At 36.4% G+C, this 13418-nt stretch overlaps 1 protein-coding gene across 1 annotated transcript in view; it reads right to left on the reverse strand.

Moving 5' to 3' along the window:
* Window positions 1-1991: 1991 nt before the first annotated feature.
* The window catches only part of LOC307092463 (uncharacterized protein), a gene marked incomplete at both ends in the record, with an annotated part of 151473 nt that continues 140046 nt past the window's right edge, over window positions 1992-13418 (reverse strand). Inside the window, 2 exons of the mRNA XM_079759749.1 lie at window positions 1992-2113; window positions 3236-3303. Coding sequence (XP_079615875.1) covers window positions 1992-2113; window positions 3236-3303 — 190 coding nt within the window. The remainder of the gene's footprint in view (window positions 2114-3235; window positions 3304-13418) is intronic.

Consider the following 13418-nt stretch of genomic DNA (forward strand, 5'->3'; position numbering starts at 1 on the left):
CTAATAAAAGAGAAAGATGCAAATTGACCGTACATTTGTGATGCCCACCAGCCAATCAGGAGTGAGTATGCAAATTAACCCAACAAAGATGGCGGGTTAATTTGCATACATAGGTGCCGGAGCGAAGGCAGAAAGGTGGCTCCAGGCTGGAGCAAAGGTGGAAAGGTGGCTCCAGCCAGAGCAAAGGCAGTGCCGGCAGCCAGGGGAAGGAAGGCCCATTCTTGCATGAATCTTCGTGCATCAGGCCTCTGGTCTAATAATAAATCTAAGGACACACACAAAACCTACAAAAATGGGAAATCCCATTTTTCTCTTTTATAGAGCCAGGCAAATAGGTAAGTTGTCTGTATTTCTCTAAGACATTCCTTGCTTTAGAAAGGAAAATCCATATACAAAGATCAAGTTTGGCTCAAATAACCTTTCTTTTCCAAATTACATTAAAAAAGTGATGCTTTAGAGTCTAATAGTTTCTTACAAACTTTTTGGCAAAGGATTTGGGAGAAGAGAGAGGAAAATCTTCATTGTTCATGAACATTTGGAAACTTAATTTATTTTAAGTAGCAATTGACAATATTATTAGGGAGCATTTGTTGGAAAATATACAGATTTCCTGGCAATGGAATTGGAAGAGCTGTCTTCCCCAGGTCTCTTAGGCTCACTTTGTAAATTATGTGACACACTTTTAGACAGACACTGGTACTCATAAATTATACAGCTCATTTGCATATTCCAGTCATGAGACATTATGCAAAGTGACATGATTTGCATAATGGATTCCTCTTGTCGCTTCACTTGCTGCCTGCTTTTAAAAAACAAGATGAAATAAAATGAAAGCACGAAAAGGTGAAAGCATCAAGTTTCCAGGCTTGTCTATCTCTTTCCCAACTGCAGTATCAATTGCTTTCATTTCCTACAGGGGGTTGGGGTGAAGGGGACAGAAAGCAAAAATCTACACATACAAATGAAAAAACAAACAGCTTTCATATGAATTTTGGTCTTAATTACAACGTATCTACTTTTTAATTGAAATCCTTCATCATAAATACCCCATCTGAGTCAAAGGGAATAGAAACAAAAAAAACCCCAAGATATACAGAAAGAAACTATGGAACTTTTTCTTTAAGAAAAGCTCCTTTGCCTATTATATTTAGGGAAGGGGTAATTCCTCTTGTAACAAAAAACAAAACAAACAAACAAAAAAACAAAACAAAAAAAAGCACCAGGTATTTTCTTACTATTGGAAAAAAATATATTATGGATGAGATAAATGGTCTGGGGGAGGGATTTCCCCCCATCCCCAGAAGAACTTCTGAAGGGTTTTCCTGTTTTTAAAGAGGAAGGGAGAAGAAAGGGCTGTGCTTTGATTATTTTTAAAAAAATATACAGAAGGGCTAAATATACTGTAAGGATGAGACAGTACCACGTCGACTTCTATCGGCTCTACTCCAATGAGCAGGCAACATTCCCTCAGCAGTTGCTAGTTTTGCTGCGGGCTTTCCCTGCCCCCCTGCACCAGTGCGAGAGGCAGAGTGTGCCAAGCGGCTGGCGTCTGTACCCTGTGGGAAAAGTTAACTGTAATTCTTCGGCTTTTAAAATCAATTAACCCGTGTGTTAATTAACGTCAAGTCGACGGGAGGAGGAGGAGAAGAAGGGGAGGGAGGGAGGAAAGAAAAAAGCTGCAAGGGCGGATGGCAGAAGAGTTGGCACAGTGCCATCCATTCAGGGGCAACGCCACAGTTTCGTGCGATAGCAGCAGCGGGTATATGTTACGGGGGCCCTGAATGCGGGCCAGACAGTGCGGTAAAGCCAGGGGAGATTATCCAGACCCCAGGAGCGAACAGCAAGCAGCAACCGAAGGCGCAAGTGCCAGGATTACAGCCGAGGCTGCTCCAACTATGAGCCCTTCCTCGGACCCAGGGACTCGGCTACTTGGGGTTTGGGGGTCCTCCACACCAAAGAGGCACAAAGCTGACTTTAATCACTTTTTTCCTTTAAACTTGATTCTGCCGCAGTGGAGCCAGCACAGTGGATGCTTTCACACCCAGCAAGACAAAGGCCGTCGTCTCCGCCATGACACTGTTCCGTTCCAAGCAGAGGCCGGGATCCTGGACTCCTTAAAAAATCAAAAAGAAACAAGGAAAACAAACAACAAATGCAGCAACGAACAGAAAAAAATTAACAACCACCAAAATCGTGTGCCCGTTTTCCCATGCCAGGGGTGATCTGGGCATCTGTTGCAACAGAAGGCGCTTGTGTGAGGCTATTTTTTTTTATTTTTTTTTTGGCAAGCAGTTGGCTTGTTTGTGAATCAACTTTGTTTACAATTAACTTTAAAAACACCATTCAGCCTAGTCAACAACAAACAAAGAGGAAAAGCAGACATCGGAAGAGAAATGCCATAGGAAGCGGCTTGAATGCATGCCACAGCCGGTGCCACTTGCCATTTGGAAAACCTCAGGGAAAGATGCCAATTCTACAGCTCGGAAGAAGGGAGCAGAAAGGTCTACAAACAGAAATCATAAGGAAGGAATACCGCTTGTATAATCCTGGATTGCAATTGCACACAGCTTCTGCTGGGAGGAAAGAGGCAATATTTAAATGGAGATATTAGATGGGTATAAATGAAAAGACAGGCACTGATTGATTGCATATAGACACATGTGTAAGGTTGTATGTGTATATAAATACACATATTTTCAGAAATATTAAACGTTTAGATATGTATATATTTATGTGTTATAGGTATAGCTATGTGTGTAGGTGTATATGTTTAAGCATATACACATGTATGTGGGATGTATGCATGTGTGAGAAAAGGAGAGGAAGACAGAAGGAGAGGCAAGGAAATGTGTCTCTGTGCATGTATGTGTGTGCATACCTCCCACTTTTTGACCCAGGTATACACAGAAGACAAAATAAAAATCATACTCCAGCAGCAAGCAGGCAGTCAGAGATTTATCTACATTCACTGCTATCACCAGGGAGATGAATGGGGCCGATCTGAAGCCCTTTTACAAGATCCACTATGGAGTGAAGGAGGAGGAGGCATGCTACACAGACATGCACAAACTTGAGGGCAGATGGATTTGGAAGGTGCTACTTAGGAAATCCTGGTGGCATAACATAAGGGAGAAGAAGGGAAAAAGAGGCTGATCTCTGTCTATGTTTTAGTCGTTTGCTAAAAAAAAAAAAAAAAAAATCTGGAAAAGGGTTTCAGGAAACGGCCGGTACTTACGTTGTCTGCGTTGCTGTGGATCTTGAAAGGTGTTCTGTTGGCACCGGGCACTGAGCCAGGGGCAGGCGCTGGAAACAAAAGGGAGAGACAAAAAAAAAATAAAGTCATTCAATGGGAATATTAATTGCTGCTCTTGTGGATTTTACAAAACACACAAACTGTTTTCTTTCTTTTTTAAAAAAAAAAACAACACATGTGGATTGGCGCGTGTCCCTTTCGCATGGAATATACAAGTAGTATGGGATTTACAGCCCAGTACGGGACTCAGGATTAACCAGGCTGGCATCTTTTTGGCATATTCTTCCTTTTAATGAATGAGCTTTCGCTGTTAATGAGGAATAATCGTTTGGCTAATGAGCTTTGAAACATTAAGAGAAAAGAGGTTTTTTCGATAATCGCTCTGGTGCGACTGCATGGATGGATTACAAAAGACAGCAATAGGAATGCAGTACAAAGGGGGGGACCGCTCCTGGAGTGGGAAAAGCACCGAGACGGGTGATATGTCCCGGCATCTGTCCTTCCTTCTCTCTTTCACCCTCTGCCAACTGCTATGGGTTTCCGTAACTCCGAAATCAAAGTGGATGGTCGGGAAGGATTATTACAAAGAGTGAAGCCTCTGCTGTTAATGTCTCCAGTGTTTAATAATCATACAGTAGAATGGTTTTATGCATATTTCATTTGCATATCATTAAACCGTGTTAGTGAGGGGCATTCAGAGCCAGGAGAAGTACAAAGTTGGGGAGAGAGGGAAGGAAAAAAGGTCCCTATGATGCTTATCTTCAAACGGGGACTTGTTCCATGATCTGTCTTCTACTTTTTCTAAAATCATTATGACTTGGAAACCTTTGAAGTTGGATACAACCTTGGATTCTTCTAATTCCTGCAGAGCGGTATATTTTTAAAAACAGCAGAAATGTTCCTGCACTAGACAATTAAAGGAATATAAACTCCAGTGGGTTGAAACTAGTAGCTCTTTGGGGAATGCAGTGGCAGAGGCTTCTACAAATACCAACACACACACAAAAATAATAAAGAGCATCATATTAAAGGAAAACGAAGACAAGAAATATTAACATGTGGATTACATTTGTTTCTTTTGGGGGGTAGTGAACTAAAGAGAATGAAGAAGCATCGGTAATTTATCCCTTCTTTAATGAACAGTCACCTTTTTGTATGTTTGTTTTTGTCGATTCTTTTCAAAAAGTGATGTTGTCACTTTTGAAGCGATTAGCCAATTATTTTGTAGCTCTGATCTTTTTTCTCCTGTATCTGACAGGAGAGAAAGGTGGTGGTTAGGGAATATGTGTGTTATTGGGGGGATTTGTGGGGAGAGAAGGAATACAGTGAGTTCTTTGTATATCTAATACATGCACAACATATTAATTGAGAGCTTTTAAAGCTCCCTCAATAGGCTATTTCATTCCTGGTAAAACAGCAGCTGGTTAGACACTGTTGGTGACTCTTCAGATATCATTTTAAGTATTTTTATACTGTCGCTGTTGTTGTCTTGTTTTTCCTCAGTCCAGAATGAGAATATAATGTCACCCCTTCTTTTGAGTCTCTTCCTTCCTCCATCATCTTCTTCACTTCTCCTTTCCAAACTGTAAAACAATGTTGATTTTAATATTGAATCCTGGTGCACAGTCTAACTGGCATAACTTGATTTGGAAATGAGGTGCTATTTTATATTTAAATTATCTCCCTTATCCTCCAAAGCTTTGTCTCGGCTATGAATATTCAGATGAGGCATGATGTGATTACACTGTACAATTACTCCTATCCATGGTGGTGGCAGGGGCTGCTTGGGAGACAGAGAGCCAAACAGCCTCCACGCCAACACAGTTTGTTTTCGGTCGGTATTTTTCCTATCTCCTTGGCGCTGCAGCACATGCAGATGTCGCTGTTGTTCTTTATAAAGCCCTAATGATATGCAAAAGCATAACGACTCAGTTTGGATGGAAAGCATCAACGAAATATTATGGATGTCTTTAAGAAAGGGGAAGAGAAAATCCTGACTGAAGGAATGTCCACATAAATTATTTTTATTTAAATGAATTCAAAGGATGGGGTGAGGGCAAGTCAGAAGGAGTCACATGGAAAACATGCATAATATTAATATGCATAAAGAGTTCTCACCGAGGACAAGCAGCTCCTCACTACAGCTCATGGGACAAACTGGTTCATTAGGAAATAGCTCAGAGTGGCTACAGCATTTTGCTATTTCATTTTTTCCTTATTTTAAATGAAGAGTCAGACAGATGTGTTTTCTTTGCATGGCAGCATCGAGATGGATCCAATCTGTGAAATTTGCTGCCCAAATGGCATTTCTAATGGAAACGGAACTACACAAGGGCATGGATATGGAAGGGAGGAGAGACGAGAGAATATATGAAGAGGAGTATATTCAGAGCCACAGCGTAATATTTTGTAGCACAGGAGGCTTTCAGAAACTATTTGTGCTTCATTAGTCTCAGATGGGGGCTCCTATTGCAGGGAGCTAACAGAGTTTACCAAGATGAGCACCGAACCAGGCCTTTTTAGGTCTGAGGCTGAGGAAAGCAGCGGCAACTTGGTGCCTGCCCCCCACTCCCCAGCTGCCTACAGCTTGGAAGCCAAAAGCACAGCTACTCCTAATATGGGGATGCAGTAGAGTGCCTCCTGGTCCAGGTATTTGTGACAGAGGGAATGCTTGGTGCTATCATAGTATATATTGCTAAAAAGCAGATGGAATCGTCCGGTGCTTAAGCAGGCCTGACAATGCTCATGCCAGTTATTTCTCAGAGTAAAGATACTGTGGTTTTCTAACATTTTCAGAATGTTGAAATTACCAGCATGGATTAGTGCATGTTTACGATAAATAGAGATGAACTAATACTGAATGAGCCTATTGGGTAAAATCAGAACTGATAGAAATACTTGGAATATTACTCAGGGCCTCAAAGGATTAATAGAGAAAACCAAAACAAGGAACAGAGTAAAAAAAAAAAAAAAGAGAAAAAGAGATTTCATTACTTCTCTTGGTCAGGTGGACATAGTTCAAATTACTTTAATAACAAAGGTTAAAACTGTTTTATATTTCTGTTGAAATTACTGAAAGACAAAGATTGTTTTGTTTTGGTATGTGTACCTGCACAAATGTCTACTTAATGGCATAATATTGACCTGGAACTGATCTCTTTATATATGAGCTCATAAGCATGTTCTAAATTCTGCCACTCTCTACCTGTTAAACTCTAAAACTTCCATTTATGAGTCTCCTTTATAAACACACACACACACACACACACACACACACACACACACACACACACATTTTTCAACTTACAGGATTTTCAGCTGGTACAGTATACCAAACTACAGAGTACAATGAATTAATTATGCGGAGAATGGCTATTTAATCTGAATCTGAATCAGGTCTTTAACCTCTTATCTTTCCGACCCGTTGACAGAATTATGGCTATTAAATATTGAAACAATACATATAAAGAATTTAGCACAGTATTTTCACATAAAAGCATTAAATTATGTATTTTATTGTTGCTATATTATTATTATTTCAGTGATTTGGTATTTTAAGGAAATAAGGAAAAGAAAATAACATTTAACCTCTACTGTTACTATTAAATAGTGACATAGATAAAAGTTTTAGTAGGAAAACATTAAATAGGTATTTATGGTGGACAGATTATGAACTATCAATAATCAAAAGTCAAACTACAGCTCATATTAATGCAGTTCATAACAGAGCCAAGAAAGGTTTTTTTAATAGTGTATGTGCAATTCTGAGATGATGATCTTGTTGCATGATATATATAGTCTGATAAGAGAGTTCTATCATGGTTTGCGTTGAGGGCTATGGTAATTGAGGGGTGCTTAATATTTACCATGTTGACAGGATAATGCCAACTTTCAGGCATGTTTTAAGACAATAAGTTATATTTTGAATATGTAATGTATTAACTATTTTCAATTGTCAATAATTTAAATTATTAGAAAGCAAAGTTTCCTTACTTCCCCTATTCTAGCCATGATTTTTTAACCTCACCCCCAAATTGGTAATCACTGTTACTGGTTTCTTATTTATTCTTTCAGATACTACTATATTATACCTAGATATTAATAAGATATTAATATATTTTCCCTCCATTTTTTATACAAATGATATTTTCTTCAAGTTTCGTTAGAATTTTCTGCAAGTGCAATAATTTCATCTGTGAATAGATAGCCTAACATCTTCATTTTAAGTAATCATATACATTCATTTTTATCTTTACCCTGCATTGATGAGGACATCTAGTACAATGCTGAATAGAAGTGGTGAGTGCTGAGACTAAATATTTTTGCTTTGTTTTCAATCTTAGGGAACATCATTACTTGTTCCTGAACTTAGGGGAGACATAATTAAGTCTTTCATCACTAAGAAAGATGTCTTTTATCAAGTGGATAAGGTTTCCTTCTATTCCTTGTTGCTAAGATTTAAAAAATAATGGTTGTTAAATTTTGTCAAATGCCTTTTTTTAAAAACCAATCACAACTCAAAAGTTGTAAGCCTGATGAATTATAATTACTGACTTTCATATGTTAAACCAACCTTGCAATCATGGGACAAACTCCACTTGGTCATTGATGTCTGTATTTTTTTATATACTGCAATATTTGACCTGCTAATATTTTGTAAAACATTTTTGAATCCATGTTCATGAGAGATACTGATTTATAATTTTCTTTGGTTTGAGAGAGAGAGAGAGAGAGAGAGAGAGAGAGAGAGAGAGAGAGAGAGAGAGAGAGAGAGAGACATTGATTTGTTGTTCCACTTACTCATATATTCACTGGTTGATTCTTGTATGTGCCCTGACCTGGGATTGAACCCGCAACTTTGGCATATGGGGACAACACTCTAACCAGCTGAACTACCTGGCCAGACCTATAATTTTCAATTTTCTTTTCTTGAAATGATTTTGTTAGGTATTGTTATCAGGGTTTTGCTGGCTTTATAAAATAAATTGGATAGGGTCTCCCTCCTGTATACTCTGAGAAAGTTTGTGTAAAATTGTTATTATTTTGTCTTTAAATTGTTGGATAGAATACACCAGTGAAGCTTTCAGGCCTAGAAATTATGGGCAATTTTTCAATTATAAATTCGTTTTTTAAGAAAATGATCTAGAACTCAGATTTTCAATTTCTTGTGTTAATTTTGTAAGCTGTGCTTTTCAAGGAATTTGTTCATATCATCTTAGTTATCAAATTGATAGGAACAAAGCTGTTCATAATATCCTATTTTTGTCTGTTAAAACTTTAGTAATATTACCTCTTTCACTTGTGATTTGTTTTTTCTTGATCAGTCTTTTAACAATCAATTTTATTAATCTTTCCGAAGAATCATCTTCTGTATGATTTTCTTTTGATTTCTACTCTTAATTTTGTAATTTCTTTTACTTACTTTGGGTTTAATTTGCTTCCCTTTATCTAGATACACAAGGACAAATCTTAGATAATCAATTTTATACTTTTCTTTTCAAATATAGATGTGTAGAGCTATACATCTCCCTCTGAAGTCTGCTTTAGTTGCATCCCATATACTTTCATGGATGTCTATCCATTATTATGTATTTGAGATTAAAAAAATCTCTTATAATTTCTTCTTGGACACATGTTATTTAAAAGTATGCTGTTAAATTTCCAAGTATTGTTATTTTCCAGGAATCTTATTACTGTGAATTTCTAGGTATCTTATTATATGAATTTCTACCACTATGTTCAGGTAATATATTCTGTATAATTTTAACTCAGGACCTGTTTTATGGTCCAACATGTAGTGTAACTTTTTCAAGTTTTATGTGCATGAGAAGAATGCATACTATACCATTGCTGATTTCCTGTGTTAAACAGTTGATTTCTATCTAGTTATTTTCTGTTCTTATTGTTTTCTTCTTTCTACTTCCTTTGTGTTGCCTTTTTTATTTTATTTCTAATTTCTTAAGAATATATTTATATAATTGATTTTCAGCCTCTTTTTCTTTCTAAACATTCATTTAAAGGCTATCCATGTTCCTCTAATCATAGCTTTAGATATAACCCCCAGGTTTTCATGTCATATTTTCTTTATCATGTGATTCAAAATATTTTCTAATTTACATCATACTTTCCTCTTTGGCCTATAGGTTATTTATAAGTATATGGCTCAAATTCCACATCTTTGCGGATTCCCCAAAATTTTAGTTCTCTTATTGTCATTTACTTTTAGCTTCTTGTTATGGCACTCCAGATCTCTATGGTCACAGTGTATTCTGAATGATTTAAATCTATGGCTGTTTTTGAGATTTGTCTTCTGGGCAATTTTAGTAAATATCAACTTGAAAAGAATGACTCCTGCCATTGTTAGACACAGTGTTCTACATAAAACTAAGTTACATTGGATAATTATGTTGCTTAATTCACCTACATTCTTATTAATGTTTTGTCTGCTTGTGCACTTGTTTTATTGGTTATCACAGGAGAGATATGTTAAAGTCTTATAATGTGATGTGAATTTGTGTACATATTTTTTTTAGTTTTGTCAATTTTAGCTTCATATATTTTGTGGCTATGTTATTAAATGCACACAAATTAAGAATGATTATATTCTGTTGGACTGACCTTTTAATACTTATGGTACATACATCTTTATCTCTTGCCTTAAAATCTACTTTGTCTAACATTAATACAGTTGTTCTAGTTATATTTTGGTATAATGGGATTATAGTTCATTTTGTTACTTTTATTCTGTTTTTGAGATTTTATCTTTTATCCACAATCTGACAATTCTCTTTTAACTGAAGAGTCAATTTATATTTAATATTTAAAGTTACATACATAGCCCCTTATTTGTTTCCTATTTGTTCTATGTTCTTTTATTCCTTTTTTTGCATTCTTTAAGATTAATTATGTATTTTTATTTAATTTTCTTTTTATTAGCTTATTAATTTTTATTTTACTATTAAGTGTTGCCCTAAATATTACAACATGTAACCCTATCCTGACTTAATACAATCTATTTATTACAAATTGGTACTTTACCACTTCTTAGACAATACCAGAAAACCTTAAATTATTCTTTTTGTTTACCCTGCCACCTTTTATGTTATTGTTAAAACGTCTTTTATTGTTCATATATTTTAAACCTCAAAAGATTTTTTTATTGTGCAGTCAAGATTCATTTACACTTCTCTCCATTTATAGCTTGTGCATTGTTCTTTGTTCCTCCCTCCACTTCCATGTTTCCTTCTGGGATCACTTCTATCTAAATAACTCATTTGGTATTTCTTTTAAGTCAGGTCTGCTGCTGCTAACTTCTCTATTTTTGTTTGTCTATAAAGTTATTTCATCTTCAGTTTCTAAGAATATTTTTACTGAGTATAGAATTCTAGAATGCAAGTTACTTTTGTTTAGCATTTTAAAGATGTCATTCCATTGGCTTTGGCCTCCATCATTTCTGTTGAGAAGTCAGCTGTCAGTCTTACTTTTGCTTGTATGAAATAATGTTTTTCTTTACTCTCATTTAAGCCACAAATACCCCCAGTAGGATAAATATAAAGAAAAGCACACTTAGGTACATCTGCCTTGTCCTATTTCTTGATATTCCTGAAAGTATTGAATGGGTGTAAGACACTGAGTGTGGAAATTTTAAAGGATCTGGCTGGTGACATTTTAGTCTGAAAAAAAAAAAATGTACCCTATCATTTGGGAGGTGGTAGGGTAGAACAAGGGCAGGCCACCTCAATTAAAAAAGAGAGTAAGTCAATTTAAAGCTAGATTGTAATCTTTGTAATGCTCGGATCACATCTGGTTCACCTCATCTCCTATGTCCCATTTCCTTGACAGATCATGAACTGTGATTTTGTCTTCCCAGCATTGTAATGCTGAAAGCTCCATTTGGCTTTCAGCAGCTTTCTGCTCAGCTTTTTTGCCTCTTATCCTAGGCAAGAAAAACAGAAAGTCTGAGATATACTCTGATTATAGAATCCCTCTGAAAAAATGCCATAAAAAAATGAAGTGAGAACATTTGTTTTTTGTGAAACTGTTTTTATTCCTACTGATCAAAATTCCCCTTTCCAATGCCTACAAAAATAACTTCTAACTAACTGTTTTTAAAATCAACACAACATTTTTGAAAATTAGGAATGATTCTTCCTCTCATTCAAGCTTCTGGCACCTGTCCTAATCTGCATAGTCTCTTGAAAACATCTGCATTCTTCAAGCTCAACTGCAGATGTAGCTCTTCAAACTCAACTGCAAACTCACATAGTACCTTTGAAGTAATATATCTGACATAGGGGACTTGAATTCTAATAATTAGTTGTTCTATTTTAATCTCTTTCCTTGATCTTGGGCTACATTCCCACTAAAATATTTTTAAAAAAATATATTTTATTGATTTTTTACAGAGAGGAAGGGAGAGGGAGAGAGAGTTAGAAACATTGATGAGAGAGAAACATCGATCAGCTGCCTCCTGCACACCCCCCACTGGGGATGTGCCCGCAACCAAGGTACATGCCCTGGACCGGAATTGAACCTGGGACTCTTGAGTCCACAGGCCGATGCTCTATCCACTGAGCCAAACTGATTAGGGCTAAAAATATTATTTTTGTCTTTCCTTATCTGAAGGCCATTCTTATTGACAGAGAAGACAGAGAAAAAGACTTTGAAAAAATAATTCATTCTCTCTCCTTACATCCCTCTTACTCTTAGTAATTTCTTTCTTCTTCTTTTTAGTCCTTACTCGAGGACATGCTTATTGATATTATTTTTTTTCAAAGATTTTTATTGACTTTTAGAGAGAGTAAAGGAGAGGGAGAGGGAAACATTGATTGGCTGCCTCCTACACTCCTTCTACCAGGGATTGAGCCTGCAACCCGGGCATGTGCCCTGATCGAGAATTGAACCAGCAACCTGTTGGTGCATGGGTCAACACCCAACCAACTGAGGCATATAAGATAGGGCCATGCTTATTGATGAGAGAGAGAGAGAGAGAGAGAGAGAGAGAGAGAGAGAGAGAGAGAGAGACATCGATGATTGAACCCGCAACCTAGGTATGTGCCCTGACTGGGAACTGACACTGCAACCTATTGGTGTACGGGACAGTGCTCCAACCAACTGAGCCACATTGGCCAGGGCCTTAGTAATTTCTTAATAGAACATTAAAATCCTGCCAGTCTCTCTGTTTTACTTTTCCCTAGAAATGATCCCCAAATTCTCTCTCTTATATGCCCCTCATATCTTTTATACACAATCATATATTAACTAAACAATGAGATCATATTGCTCTTGTTTACTTATCCCTTTTTTCCCCACTGACAATTTCTTTATTTTATACATCAATTACTAAAATATTTACTATGTACCAGATATAGTGAAACAGACAGATGCATTCTTGTCTTAAAGACTGGTTTGCAATATAGCAATACACCAATTACAATACAATGTGATATGTGTTAAGGGTAATTTTAGTGTTATTTTGGAGGGCCTCCTATTTTTTCTTAAGTTATTTCTTAGAGATAATATCCATAAAGTTATATTATCTTTAATTTGAATATTTTATAATCTCCCTTTCTGAAGTCTAGGATAACATTATCCAAAAGAACTTTCTGCAACTATAGAAATGTGATGTCTAATAGCATAGCCACTAGCTAGTACAACTGAAAACTGAATCTTTAATTTTATTTAATTTTAATTAAAGAGGCTAACTCATTGGACAGGTAGCTATAGGGCATATGTCTAATTATGTTCAATATTCACCATTCCTGGCTACTTTAGGCTCTAAGATTAAATGACTACTTTCTTCCAGGGTTATAATTTTTTCTACCTCTCTGAGAAATTCTCACTTGATCAAAATTAGGTTCATATGGTTAGTTTCCCTATCATTTCTCCCATTTACCGAGGAAGGAAATTATTAGCAAGGCAATATTAGCAAGGCAAAACATGAATATATCAGAAATTTTACTTTTAGTAGAATAAGATTTGGATGTGTATTTGAATAGTTGACTCCATATGATCATTATTATATCATGTGTTTGTACATCTTTTAGGATCTGAATCAGGATTGTGAAATATCTATTCTTTATTTGATCACTCAAATTGTAGAATATCCACCCTAAACTATTACTTCTAATCCCTAGTTTTATGCTTACCCAGATGCTTTTCATCA

The sequence above is a fragment of the Cnephaeus nilssonii genome (genome assembly GCF_951640355.1).
Source record: "Cnephaeus nilssonii genome assembly, chromosome: 20".
NCBI classification, from domain to species: domain Eukaryota; kingdom Metazoa; phylum Chordata; class Mammalia; order Chiroptera; family Vespertilionidae; genus Cnephaeus; species Cnephaeus nilssonii.